The 15447-nt window shown below is 37.6% G+C and overlaps 1 protein-coding gene across 1 annotated transcript in view; it reads right to left on the bottom strand.

Annotated features, from left to right (window-relative positions):
• Nucleotides 1–15447, bottom strand: part of CTPS2 (CTP synthase 2) — a 55620-nt gene that overhangs the window by 11638 nt on the left and 28535 nt on the right. The window contains exons 14-16 of the mRNA XM_053934938.1: nucleotides 4073–4169; nucleotides 2177–2232; nucleotides 1353–1449 (exon numbers count right to left, since the gene is read on the bottom strand). Of these exons, the coding sequence (XP_053790913.1) occupies nucleotides 1353–1449; nucleotides 2177–2232; nucleotides 4073–4169 (250 nt within the window). The remainder of the gene's footprint in view (nucleotides 1–1352; nucleotides 1450–2176; nucleotides 2233–4072; nucleotides 4170–15447) is intronic.

Raw genomic sequence — 15447 nt, 5'->3', positions numbered from 1 at the left:
ACACAATGTAGGAAGAAGATAGTAGAAAAACTTTTAGGAAAACCCTTTGAAGATTTCAGACTAGTGTCCAGAAGCCAGAGCAGCGCATGTCAATTTAAGGGTGAGGCAGCAGAAAACTTCTTTCCACAAAAAGCAACTGACAACAGAGGCAGAAGGTTAGTAGGGCAAACTAAGGAAAAATCATCCTCTGATTCATAAAAACTGAATAATAAACCTGTACCAACATGTAAGGGTGGAGGGAGAGTGGTACAATTGGAAAAGTCACAAAGTTTATATTTATCATATTATTTTCATAGTATTTTGGTTTCCAGTGTCTATTTATGTATGTCTATTTAGAACAATATGCTCAAAGCAAGGACAAACTCAAAGTTAAATCAGGTTGCTGACAGCTTTGTCTAGTCAAGATTTGAAGGTCTCTGCTGCAAGGATGAAGATTTCACAGACTCTCTAGGAAATACACTCCAGTAATGTCATATACTTTGGCTATACTGGATGTATACACAATTCATAAATGAAACATGAATTGGGAAAAATGAAACACATATTGGGACCTGACCAAGAATATTTGAGGGTGCTTAGGGAGCAAGGCAATGTCACTGTGAAACTGGCATATTGATAATAATCTGTATAAGGCCAGAGGTCTCTGATGACTGGAAAAAGGCAGTACCATGCCCTTCTTCAAGACAAAAAGAAGGACCCAAGGAACCATAGAACATTCCTGACCTTCAGAACATGAAGGTCAGCAAGATTGGCACAAAAAGCCTGAGAAGAATCTGTCTTTGGATGCAGGGAGAGCACTGGCTTTCCTTAATTCTGACTTTAGCAAAGCTTTTCATATCGTTTCCTACCCTTTAAGTTGGAAGCTGGGGACTATGGCTAGGCCACAAAGTGTGTTAAAAAATGGCCAGACTTCTGGATTCAAAGAAAAGTGGTGAGTGCTTTGAAGTCCAAGTAACAGCATACTTGGACGTACTGAAAACTTGACTGGAGAACCTGACCTACATTTGAAGGTAGCCCTGTGCTGAAGCAGAAGGTTGACTATATGACCTCCCAAATCACTCAATGATTCTAAATAGACAAATTGCCCTGAGCTAGATTTAGGACCTTTTGGAAAAGGAGCACATTTGTCCCACATAATCAAATACATTCACAGTTCTTGCAAAGTGTAAGACTTTTCCTAACCCGCTCTGAATTTTCACCCATTGTAATACACAAGTGGAGTTAGCAGTATCCCCCAAAATTATCTTGGCTGTTAAGACAGCTAAATATTGTATCTTCATGCTGTTCAACAGACTATAGTTCATACAGTTTTAGCAGATGCAATAAGTATCACGAACAAGTAAGACACTCACTCTCCAGTTCAATAATTTCCATCCTGTTCCCTTCCGTATCATGGCCAACAAATTTCAAACCTTTCTCTTCAAAGCAGTGAGTCAATTCTGGGTTCACCTGAAACATTGAAAGCAATAACAATGGTAGTTCTGATTATTTTTGGATTTAACAAACAGTAGCAGTTAATTGTAATAGTTTTTACATGCATACAAGAACGAAGAGAACTGGGTAATGGTTGGGAACTTTTGCTTTCTTGTTTTAACAACTCTGGCATAAATTTGTACAAGTGGACATATTTATTCAATAAAGAAATGAATCAGTAATTTTAAAAGTTACTATGCAATATTCAAAAATTAAAGCCAGGATCCCTTCTGCTTGCTGTTCTTCTGAATCCAAGCAGACTGAATTCCCCATTTTTTAATGGCCCACTAGATGCCCACTGACCACCCCTTTGATCACTGAATTTCAGTGGTTATGACAAAAGCTGTGGTGCAGCTCTTCCTTCAAACTGAGGAGCTCTGCAGTGAGCTGTCTCATTTCCTTGATAATGTTTTAACCACTCAATTAATATCCAAATGTGAGCAGGTTTGCCACCATCATATTCTCCTCCCTTCTAAGGAAGGTTAATATTGTCTGAATCAGTTACAGCATGTACATACCTGATAGTTCAAGGCCCTTTAGAGACACTGATGGAGTCAGATCCCTTCTGAACTACCTCAGAGAGAACTCCAGGAGTCCACCTCGTGTGTGTCTCCTTGAATGTCAGTATTCTAAAAGTATTCAGGCACCTTATCCCAGATGTTTGCATACAGAGGAGTGGACCCATACAAAGGACAGTGCTTACCTCATATCGATGCCTGTGTCGCTCCTCTACAAACATTTCATCACCATAAAGCTTCCCTGAATATACAACAAAAGAGAAATTAAAAGCCCATGTGTTGCTTTAATAGTTGCTATAATTATTCCTTGTAATTTAAACCTCAAAGAAGTCACATTTAACACTTGTTAAACACAACAAGACATTATTCATCTCACTGTGTTTTTCTGTTCTTCCTGATGACTAGTTTCTTTTAATTCACTGTTCCCTGAGTTTATTCAGGATTCATATTCAACATTCCTTGACTAGAAATAGCTTAGGCAAACTAGAATCTAAACACACTTTAACTAATTTAAATTGTAAAGCTAAAAAAAATAAAAGCCTGAGTGAACCAGCTATGTAAAATCTCTTCAGGGTTTTACAACAGTTGCACACAAAAGATGCAGGGAAGGAAGCTTTTTAGGAGCATCTGTTCCATTTTAATAGATTATGCATGGCACCTGGCATAGTACCTCCAAAGAACAGAGAATATTGCTTTTCTCTGTTTTCCTGATCTCATTATCCAAATGACTCTGGCAGTCTTCTCTGCGTCATCCCGAACACTCCGCATTTCACAGCAACAAGGAGCAAGTTTGAGCTATGCAGTAAACCAGATTTTAATCATATCTCTTACTTATAATCGTGGCCCAAACCTTGCTCTCAATTTACACTACGGTCATGACAATTACTGTCTTGCTAGAGGGTTGGTACATGAATTAAACTGCAAAGAACATCTTCAAAAATTGTAGAATAATAGCACTGCCATTTTACAAAAAATGGTGTATGTCTTAATTTTAAGGGACCGCCTTTTCAAAATTATTATTTCCATCCAAGTTGTAAAGCATAAGAAAAAGAAATCAGATTTCCTGATTAAACTACCATAGCTTTTTATTATTCTTTCCAAAGATCTAAACAGATCTAAACAACTCTTAATACTGGTCAAGATTTACAACACATGTTAATTTTTATTAACTTTTCCAAGAAGTGTTTAGGTCACATGACAACTTGTACATTGTGACATGCATATCTATATCAGACATAGGCAAAGTATCACCCAGGCTAGTTAGATCACTAGTATGGGTGTCTCTAGAATTGCAGATTTTTCATTAAATGTCTATATTTAATGAAATTAAATTACATATTGAAATGAAATTACATATTTAGGGTATTACACTCTGGTCTCCTGCTGAAGTAGATGTAATTTTTAAATACTCAGAAGGATACATTCCTTAAGTTTAACATAGCTAAATAGAGAATACCTCCGATCAATATCAGGGGCAGGGCAGTATAAGAAATACATACATATTTAGTCAATGGACAAGAAACTACTTTTTACACTTTTGTAGCATCATCTATATTACTACTGTATAATGGGCTGATTAATAAAAGACAACTATTACTTCAATTTTAAAATACACAGAGATCAAATTAAATATTTTTTTCTATATTCTGGTTGCTTTTCTTTTGTTATCTGAAGCATCCTGTTACAGCAAATAATTTTCCTTTTCTCTAGAAGATACTTTGCTTTCCCAAAACAAGGCTGCTTCTAGGGCCAGGCTAGAAAATAGGAAGAAAGCACTCTGACCTTCCCAAGAATATAATTAATTAAACTGCCATGAAAAGAATTTCAGTTTTCTCAACATTTTACTCATTGTTTTTAAAAAAGCATTGGACGCTCAGTGACAGTTTCACTGGGAGTTACAGAGGCCTCTCATTTCTTTTTTTCACTCCAATTCCCAGTAAATGTAAATAATAGGATCAGAGTGAATGAGCTCAGGGAAGCTGCCACCTAACTCTTTGCTTAAGATTATAGCACTTTTGATTTTCCATTTTACACAGCTCCTATCCAAAAGGCAAAGTCATAAGAGCAGAAAAATAACTTACTTAAAACAGAATTTTCAGTTTTAAAAACAGTCCTCCTCTTCCCCAGTCTCATTGTTCCTCCCATATCTCCAGGATTGTGTTCTGGCATGTCAATAACCTGTAGAGAAAAGTTGCTCACACACTGTTTCATTCAACAAATAAAAAAAGTCCTAAAACAAACAAGCCTAGCCTAGCAAGTTGCATAGATTTTCAAGTGTCATCTTTATGTATTTTACCTCCAACCATTCCCAATCATTATTTCTCTTTTGTTTTTCTAATATTTTGTTCTTCAATACTGCATTGTAATAGACTGACAATGTTAACTAGTTTGTGACAAATGTTTTCATTTAATGTTAAGACTAACAAAAGCAACTTACTAATTTCTTACTTTAACTTTTTGGGGTGGAAAAAACACCTTTCTTTTAAAAATTATACCAAAATGTTACCAATAGGATAACTCTGCCCAAAGCTATTCTTTGTGCTAAGACAGTACACAGATTTCTAAATATTCAAATTCATAGACCAAAAATGTCCACCAAGTGATAAAGATGCCATCTCTGGAAAAACAAAGTCCCTGAACCTCACAGAGGCTGAAAGATTATACATATTAAATATGAGTAAATAACATGGGTAAATATTCATGTACACTAGGCCATTTCTTATATTGCTTCTTCTTATGCTAAGAGGCAGAAACAGCTGTGTTATCAAGTGGGAAGACAACCAACCTCTTTCTTGGGAAGTAGGAAGAGGGGAAGGGCATGCAGCAGCAGAGTGAAAAGAGGACACTTGTAGCAAGAGGATAATGTTGTAAAAGCAGAGTATGGGAAGAGGCGACTCCAGTATGTGTGTGCTGTTTCAGATTATGGACATAATTAACTTACCACAGAAAATAGAAAAACATTCCTCCCCCTTCACCTCTATTAAAGGGTTTCTCAGATTGCTGAAGAGTTAACAAAATACTGGGTTGCCTTGTATGAAGAATATGCTATTTAACATGAAATTTAAAGACAAGGATATACAAATACTGGGTTTGAGGACTGAAGCAGATGGGTCAAATGGCTTCTATGTGGGTCAAGTGAAACGAGGATAGTGGGATTCAGAGTATGTGAGAAACCACAACTTAGTGGAATGAGTGCACTTAGTTTTGCTCAGTTTGAAAAACCTTGCAGGGTCGGTCTCACAATCCAGTTTAGAGGAAATCTGTCTAAGAGAGGTAAAACAGTTTGAAATTGTAGAAACATGAGCTGAAGCCTTGACCTATGTACTTGTATTCACATAAACACAGTCAGTGAGAAATGTAATTGACAAAGAAAAGTTCTAAAAATACAAATATTCACACATATGGGTAATTTCAAATGGATTCTTATTAACCTTAATTTGCCCTCTGAGAGTAATGAAAACAATATCTGAAGATACACTTCATAAAGTGAAGTTATTCAATTTAGGAGGGATGGTGGAAAGTGCTTAACCTTTGGCCTTGTGCCAATGCATTTCAGCTGTGTAATTATCTCTGTACAACCTTATAACTTCAAAATGTTATTTATAAGCAATATATTCTTTATAAAATGTCATGAGCAGGAGTTGTGATCAAACCAATGGGGTATTACAGATTCTTCAATTACCTCTCAAATCACAAAAGTGAGGACTGTGCAAGACATTGAGCTAAGGCCCCCTCCACAAATACAAAAAATAAAAGAAAACCCATTCACTGAATCCTTATTATTTTAAAAGTATGGAATTTACTGAATTTATTTTATTTCCTTTCATTTAATTTCACTTTTTTCCTGAAGTAGTGGCCACAAAAAAAGAGGAGGGTCTCAGAAGTAGAGCATCTGCTCTGCTGATGGCTTCTGTCATCCTCTGGGTCAGACCCCCATGTGGCACTGCCAGCCCTACAAAACTCTGGCTGGAGAAATGGTTTCACAGGGAAGGTTCAGGTGAGTTTCAACACCAAGTGTGTGTGTGTGTGTGTGTGTGTGTGTGTGTTTTCAGCTCTCCATCTCTCCCAATACTGTTATATTAGTAAGAAATTGACAAGGTTTGATACATTAACTTTTGTCATCAGGTGACAAAAGAAGCTATTTATGAATTAATACCTTGGAACTGCTTTGGCTCTGTGGCCCAGATGAACTCCAGCAACTATAACAGCACAGCCCTCAGTATTACTTGTTTATATATTACTTGAGTTTCTCTGCAACATCTGTGCAAGAAGCTTTTGAAACCAAAGTGCCACTGCTGCCTTACAGCCGAAAGAAATTACAATAATCAGAAAAGCAATGTCATATTAATGAATATTATGCTGTATTATACAGAATTTATTTGATCAGAAAAAGAAGAGCTTTCAAATAGTGGTCATTTTGAACAACTGTGCAACTGAATAAATTCTTCAAAGAGCTTATGCTTCCTAGCACAGAATAAATTAGCTCTTCCTATGCATTAGTTCTTTGAAAGGCAGAGAACAGCACAGAACAGGCACCACAAGCAACAAAAAAGTATCAGTAGGGAGGATGCAAGAATACAGAAGGCATCAATTAGGTCTTTCTTACCCAAATCTCTGAAAACTACCAACACTACAGGGATTTCATAGAGATTTTATATGTATTACACCAGATAGCAAACATGAAATTAAGAATGAATCACTGTAACACAACACAAAGCACATTCTAGATATAAAGCAGTCTGGTCACTATTTATTCATATAACTAATGAATAGTGACTTCAACTATCCATGAACAGAAATCTTCTTTCAGAGATCTACTGCCTGGATTGTTTCACTGTTGATAGAAATCATATAAAAGCTAATGAGAAAACCTTTCAAGCCCTGACACTCAACACAGAGCAGCCAAGGCTCTGAAAGCCCCACACCTATCATTTTAGCAATCACGCCAGGACCATTACATTTTATCTTTGTTTTGCCTCATGTTCTGCAATGCCATTTTGAGAAATTCATCTACTCTGTTTACCTTGGCAAGGGAGGGGGAGGGAGTGGGGGGTGTCTGGCTGGGTTTTGTTTGCAGGCTTGGTTTTTGAGGAATTGAGGAGGGAGATGAGCATGTCTTGATTTGAACAACTGATAGCTAAGCAGCTTTGGAGCATGTTTTTACAAGTTTGGGGTCTAGGTTTTTTGTCTTTTTACTCTGCCCTTGACTGGTGAGCAAAAGATTTATCAATGCTGAAATAAATTACTGCACATGTAAGTGCTGATCAAAGCATCAGGAGATGCCATGGCCCTGGAGATTACCTGAACACTGAGAAGAGGCTCTGAACACAGCACACACAAGATTGTGTAGAGGGAAAGCTGACAGGAGCAGGGAATGCAGTGACAGGTACTGATGAATACTAATCCCTGCTGAACACAGCTATGAAAAAAAATCTAGCAGCACGAACTGACAAGGACTCAACCCAAACTTAAGGAATTAATTCTTTTATTGACTCTTCCATCATTTCTCTGCTGGATTAGTCAGTACTTGCTAGATTTGATCAAATCAATCCATCATAAGTTCATCAGTAAAAAAACCCAGACACCTACAAATGGGATCTTTATACTAACATCTATTCTGTTTTAGAAACAAACTTAGTACAAATATTTTAAAGAAAAAGTTGACAACTGCAACACTACCAGGGGCACTGGGAGCTTCCAACTTGGCAAGGAAACCAAAATGACAGACTTTCCCTGTTCATTAAAAATGAGGGTTACATTTTCAGTTACTGACCTCCCTTGCACCCTTTTCCCCCAGAGATATCCCAGTTCCAAGCAAACCTCATCACTGCCCACCCATCTGAAGCACACAGTGCTCTAGGACTGAATTAACTGGCAACAAAGCCACATGCAGATTTCTGACTACTCAGTGCTCCATTACTCTGACTGAAGTAATGTTGTTTTTAAAAGGATGTCCACCATCATGTGTAAGATCAAAGCAGAAATGATCAATACCTGATTCATGCAATTCCATACTGATACAAGTAACCAGCTTGAAAAATCCTGCCCTCTACTCTCTTCAATAAACTACAGCACAGTATCAAAACATTACAACAAATACCTGTTTAAATTTCTTAAAACTCTTAAACACCGACAGAATACTACTGTCAACTATTTTCCTGTTTGGGTGATCCTCCTCTCCACAGATTTGTTGTTTCCTATTTTAGAATTAAGTAACTGCCATGGAGCATTTATTTATTGAAGTCTAAAAGCTCTCTAAGGATTCTGTCTAAGCAGAAATTCTGCTACAGAATGTTTTGTAACATTTTCTCTAGAAGAGTTCAAAAAGGGCGTGGTTACTTTTCAAACAGTACTTACTCGTAAGCAGAGTGCAATGAACTGAGGAAGTTAATGGAGATGTTGATATGCAAAGCCCATAAAGGTATTGCTTAACAGCATTTTGAGAACTCATTCAAGTTACTTCAAACACATGCCCCATAGTTGGCTTAAATACTTAATCAAGCAGAAAGTTTCAGACTGTTAACATTAGTGAAAGGCACAGGGTCAGATAGTGCTGGCTATAGAAATACACTGGAGTGTCAGTCATGTCAGGCCACCAAGGGCAGGATTTGCCACAGACTTGAATTACTAAAAAGGATGTGCAAGAATGTTCTCAGACTTCAGACTGGTCCATCTCACATCATAACTAATGACTAACTACTAATTTAATTTCAGAAAGATCAGCAATCTATAGCTAGGTGAAAGCCTTCATCTTATCATATACATCTTTAAAAAAATCAGAACTCTGTCACTGCCTTTGAAGAGGACTTTTCCAGCTTCAATTCCTAGTAGGTGTAATTCTGCCCCTACTGAATGCCCTTAAACCTATATCAGGTATTTCAGAAAGAGGAAGGCATGAAGCAAGTCTGTGTCTCTGAGCATCCTAAAGACAGGGACGAACCTAGAGCATGAGATGGAGTCTGGTGCTCTCTTCACCAAACACCCCACCCACAATGGTGAGACAGGAATAATCAAACACAGCCTGAGACTGTTTGAACAGTAGTGTGCTTGGGTGGTCTCTGACTCAGAGAATTATATCCTGCAGGCAACTACTATGGAAGAATGGGCTACAGACAAGCCCCATTACCTAAACTACACAAAGTAGCCATGGAAACATGAGATTGTCCCTGGTAGAGACAAAACACAACAGATGTTTTACCCTCAAAATTGTCCAGTATTCTATACTTGCTCTTCCCTGAGTTACCATGCCTGAGCAAGCATCCATTCCAGTTGCTTCTCATTCATTAACAGACCTGTGCTAGTTTGAACCACTTCATTATCAGTTATCTCTGCCTTCCGCAAGACAGAAGGAAAATTGTTATAACAGGGAATATCTAGGCAGAAAGCCTCTGGCTCAATCACTCTAATTTTAAATACTACTCTTGTCTTCCATTGCATGCCCAGAATAATAAATGTACTTTGACATATCTGGTCTTTCATGTCTAGAACTTTTCCTAAATTATAGAGAACATGAATGCTGGGTATCTTGTTAGGCATACAATATTGACATTTTTTCTTCTGGAAAACTCTCCAGCAACAAGCAATGGGATTTTCTTTCCCCCATGAATTCAACAGCAGATTACTTCCATGAGTCCTTATCCTCCCTCCCACACCTACATCATAATGTTTCTCTTCTCATTCTGGAAAAACTAAAGCAAGAGCTGGATATCATATAGTGCTCATCAAGGTTCTGACCTGTAATTCTAGGATTTTCTAAATCCTATAGTTTCCTGTTGTAAAATATATTATGAAAAAGCATAGGGAGATAATTACAACACAACTTTAAACAGATTATCTTGTAAGTACTTTGGTATTTCCATTACTAGCTATCCAACAACAGTAAACATCTTTTCAGCTTCAGAAAACCAAAAGGAATGTTGTATATTAATATCAGAGTAGAGATTAATTACCTTGATTACCTCTGCCAGGCATTTCAGGGATGCTTTGAGACACATGCTCTACATTACATTTAATAGCTTCCTGCTTCCACTTCAGAAAAACTTCAGTTGGCCAAAGACCATCTTGTCTGGAAGACTATTCTGATAAAACACTTGTGACCAACAATACTTTTTTTTTGTATTTCAAGAAAAAACCATTATGTCTTCCTTCTGAGCAGGATCCCTCCCATCTCATTTTGTCTGTTCTACTTCCTCCAAAAACCTAATAAACATCACTGTTCAGATCATAATTTAATTCTGTACTTCTTGTGATCTTCTCCCCCTGCACATTAACTCTATCCCCTTCAATATGAAATGACAAGAATTCTTTGGAATTTGCTTTCCTTAACTGTGTTTATAAGGTATAATCAAGGGGTCGGGTTCAGACACCATTCAAAGGGACAAGTGGCTTGACCAGCTGCACCCACACCACATACATCAAACACTAATCACTTCCCCTTCCAAAAGGGCCCCAGTGAGCACCTCTGGGATGCCTGGATTCAAGTAGCAAGGTCCAGAGTTAACATGACAGTACAGACACGCCTGTGCAGTTCTTGCTTGCTAACAGATCATAAAACCTGAATTGCAAATCTTCATGTTTAGGGATGGACATGGTACACGCTTTTAAAATACAAACCAAAACTAAGAGCTACCTGTGAGGAAGTAAGAGAGAAGCAGAGAGGATGTGTGTATGCATATGGAGAACCACTAGCAAAAAGGTCAGAGAGGAAGAGAAATGGATCTTCACATCACTTCTTATTTAGCAACGAGATGGTGAAAGCCTATAGGAAAAAAATTACCAATACTGTTTCTAAGAAAGTAACATTTATAGAATTGACTTAATACTAGTGCAGATCAAGCAGGCATTTAACTAGCATGACATCAGGCAAACACACCCAGCAGAGTATTTCCTCTGTGAAAAGTGTGGGTGGCCAGGTACAGATTAATTCAACAGATAATGCAGTGATCTACTCAAATGCTACAAATGTTTACTGAGCAACCAAAAGACATTGCCACACAGCCAAAGTTCCAGGCTGCATCACCACAGTGGCACACAAAGGCACCTAACACAGCCAACCTCACAAAGGCAAAGTTTCCCAGTGGTACTTTGCTTATTAAATCAAACACTGACAGACACTCACCTACATGTACTTCATTCAGAAAAATGTTTTGTACACAGCATAAATTTCCCTATTTGATTTACAATTAGTAACACAGAATTCCTTTTTGTAAGTACTGGAAAGGGCAAAGGTTTTTTTATAATCCAGCATGCATTTCTACTTAGAAAAGTGCTTTTTTATGAAGAAAATTTTAAGAAAGGAAAAAGGTTGGAGTTCATTAACAGCAAGAAGGCATTCTTCACAGAAACTAAATGTCCAAATGAAGAAACATAAATACTTTTAAGTTTATATATATAAATACCAAATCATTAATCCTATTCCCCAAATATTTCAGAAGAAACTTGTAAAATGTAACAATAACTGAGAGTCAATTATTTTTATTCATTCTCATTTAAGGAGAAAAATGGCATTGTGAAGTTAATCAAATATCAGGACTAAAAGATAAAACTCATACACAGAACAATGAGCATGGCAGAAAAAACATGAGCATTCTGCTTGTGTGCAGTGTCAAGGAGTTGAAAGACATTGCCAAGCTAAAATCCATCTTCAGGGAAAACTCTCAAATTGAAGTGTTAAAAAAAGTGGTTACAAAACAGACAGTAAAAAATCACTGAAACCGGTTGTACTCATTCCATTTTGAAGGGATTGAAAGGTGAAACAGCTGATCTAGTACCTGTGGTGAATAACTGCCCATCATGACACATCCACAGCCAAGTGGCAAATGCCTCAGTGGAGATACAGAAACCCAGAGTCTGAATCACCTGATGGCCATGCCAGGCAATGTAGCTGATGCTTTAACAAAAATGTAGAAGTACAGGGCACATGGGCAGCTATAACAGGTTGGGACACTGCCAACAAAGACTTCGTAAAGGGAGAGACAGGTCAAGTCTGGCCAAGAGGGACTTTGGTCTACATGGAGCTGTGGTCTGACCCTGTGTGCTCTTGTTAAAGCAAAGGTGATACCATAATATGCCCTGTAGAGCACCACACATATTGCCTTCCTGTGAAATAATTATAGGTGTGCTTAGTTCACAAATGTATTTCATCAGCTCAATCTGGGTTCTAAGAGGAAAGCAGGGCTCTCTCCTTTTAATTCCTTATCTAAAATAAAGGTCCCCTCAGTGCTGTTTGTCACTTGACCTTCACGTTTTGCTGAGTTTGCAAGTATGTGGTGGAATGAATAAGTTCACTGAAAAATTGATTTTTAGAAACTTTTTCAGTTGTTTGCTTAAGTACTGGCTCTCTAATTTCTCCAAGAAGACAGATATTATTAAGTGTCCCATAACTTAAGTTTCAGCTCAGAAAATGCAGGTAAAAATGAGTTAAGTTGGGTGAGAAGGTGATAATATAAATATATTCACCACATAATGGTGTTAATGATACTAAATCTCAAAAATGGCAATTTACTTTGTATTAGTTAATTCATACAGTTTCTTTACAGTCTCACTTAAAATTCCAGATTCACAGTGAGAGAAACAGCAAGACAAAACAAACCTTGCAAGAACTCTATTTATTACTACTTAAAATGGATTATTCTGAGAAGGACTAGAATATTTCTTTGCCACAAGACAAAAAAGTTGTACAGAAAGTCAAGCTGTGCAAGAAAGTACTGTCACTGATCTGTGTCATTTGCAGATGCAGCAGGACTGCTGTGATTTGTCAAACTAATTTTTCATTTTACAGTTTGAGCAATACTGAGGTTTTGGTGGTTCTTCCAGGCTCTTGAGCAAATGCTGGGCTTCCTTCTCATCAGTGAAGACCAAAGTTAACAATTTCATGACAAATTATGTCTCTGATGCCTACACAGGCTCTCCCTAATTAGCCAGGCCAAATGACAATGCCAATGGAAGCCACAGCTAATAAATCTGTATTATCTTCAGTAGCAATGTAATAATCACCAAGTGGTTATTTTCAAATTTATTATTTAAATTATTTTCAAAAATATAATTCCAGATTCTTCACAGCTAGATATTAGGGCTTTTGAATACTAGGATCCAATGGGCAATAGAAGGTGACTGTGCAGAGGTGCTGGGAAAAATGGACTTCTCTCAGAGGATAATCAATGTCTGGGGAAAATGTCTTAGGAAAAACAATGTTTCTCCTTTTTTGATGTTTCAGCATAGCATGCACAGGTATCTTGGGGTTACACAGGTCTGTTTCAAACTGGTGCCAGCCTTAAGGCTGAGCTCCACATGGTATCTGGTGCACTGCCTCACAAGCTGAAGACACTTAAAGCTTTCTTATAAAATTCTCTCCACTCTTGATTCTGAATCCTAAGAAATTACTTAAAGCTACATTTTGTTACAGCTTAGATGTGAACTCCTGTGTATTACAGGAAGGAAAAAAAAAAAGCAAAAAAAAAGCAAAGTCCTTTTGTGTTGAAGGGAAGACTAGTCACTAACCTAAAATAAATGAAACTGGCTTTGAGGTAAATTCAACTTAATTGACAGTTGGTTTCCTCATTAGCAAAGCTGAGAAGTGAGTTATGGCTGAGGTGGATAATTTGTTAATTTCAGTTTATAGAAAATGCAAATCTACTTCTTCAAAGTTCTGGTTTACAGATGTTTAAATATGATGCACTTGTCTAAACTGAGAAATGCCAAACTACTACTCCAGTTACTTACTGAACCTAAAATAATTTGGTTTTCATTTAATATTCAAATTGGGTAATAAGAAAATCTAAAATTAAGCTAGGTATACAAGTACTATCTTAACACAATTTCTCTAAGTAGCAACAGCTTAATTTCTTTCAATATGCCATAATCACATACAAAGTAGTAAGAAAACTGATTGCTCTATACTGTTTGTTAGACAACTGCTACTCTTCTCATAGGCCTCATTAGTCCCTCTAATTTCTTTGATTTTTCCCTGATATGCCACTCTTACTTTGTCAAAATAGAGAATGGGGGAGACTTTTCTAGGAGCTTCTTCCTTCCATGGTCCTAAATTTCCTTTAACCTTTCAGAGAGATCTGAAAGTTATTAATGGTAATTTTGACAGTTTTCCTCTGGAAATAATTTAGCAAACATCTATTATATGCAAACACTAATACATCAAAATGCTAACAAGATGAGGGATTCTATGCCAACGGTAAAACCATTACTTTGTAGCATCATTTTTGTTATGTTTCCCATTGGTAATGAAACATACCCCAGAATACCACTAATAATCTGATTTATAATACTGATAGTATAATATAATACTGATAATAATCTGAAGGCATTGCTTACTTGCAGACTTCTGACTGAGAATTAGTAACTTCTGGAGCTCTACTGGTGCATATAAGCACCTCTTTCTCCAAATCAAAGAGAGAGCTCCAAAGTTCTTACCACTGTTCTATTTATTTCTCTGCCTCTGCATTTTGTACTGCTGAGTCTAATCGGGCCAGCAAGGCTGACCATCCAGATACACAGCACTGAAGGGGAAGAAATTGAAGAGATTCAGATGTTTCTACCAAAAAATGACCTCCATTTCTTTCTGCTTAAGGGCACCTCTCATTGTTGCTGCTGCTTTCCCCAAACTTACCTTTTCCTGGCAGAATGTAGGTGGTCATTACCCAGCGTAAGCACCTTCAGCTCAGTATTGTGGCACTATCTCAGTAATTCCCTTCCACTTCAGCAGCAAAGTCAGCACAGCTCCAGCAGGGTCACAGGGACCTAAAGGGTCACTGCAGCACAATTCTGATGAAAGACCTCAGTCACTGATTTACAGGGCCTTAAACATGGCTAACTGCTGAGAGCCCCCTGTCCCTACCCAGTGTACAACCACAGAAGAGTGCACACTGGCCCATGGGGTGAAAACACCAGAATACTCCTTCTCCCAGCTTCTGCTGTTTAATAGAAAAGCCAGAATTATTTTAGAGAACCCAGAACCCAGGATTCCCCATCTTTCCCACAGGCACACAAAGCTAATCAAGAGGATCCTATCATGTCACCACACCATCACCACACCTATCACCACACCATCATCTCAAGCTGTAGGCTTTATAAGAAAGCTACACAAACTCATATGGTATCAGACTCCTGTCTGTCAAATCATTTTATATAAATTCTAAGAATACAAAATGGATTACACCCTTCCAGGATCAAGACAACCAGATATGACATTTCTGACTCACCAGTAGGATTATTGCATTGACAGACAGTAGTCCTAAACTCACATGAAAACAGATTATAACTATTTCTAGCTAAAAATTTTGCTGGGCAAGGGAGTTTCTTAGTGGTACATTTCCCCTTTTGAGATCAGGCATCTCAATGTGATGTAATCCCTAAATTAGGTGCCCATGTGTCTTATTAAATGCACCTCTAGACCTCTTTTGAACAGTCCATCAGGTGTGCACTGTAGAAAGCAACAACAATG

This window comes from Vidua chalybeata, chromosome 2 (assembly GCF_026979565.1).
Source record: "Vidua chalybeata isolate OUT-0048 chromosome 2, bVidCha1 merged haplotype, whole genome shotgun sequence".
Taxonomy (NCBI): Eukaryota; Metazoa; Chordata; class Aves; order Passeriformes; family Viduidae; genus Vidua; species Vidua chalybeata.
The sequence above is the reverse complement of the archived record's forward strand: the minus strand, read 5'-3'. Positions and strand labels throughout refer to the sequence as shown.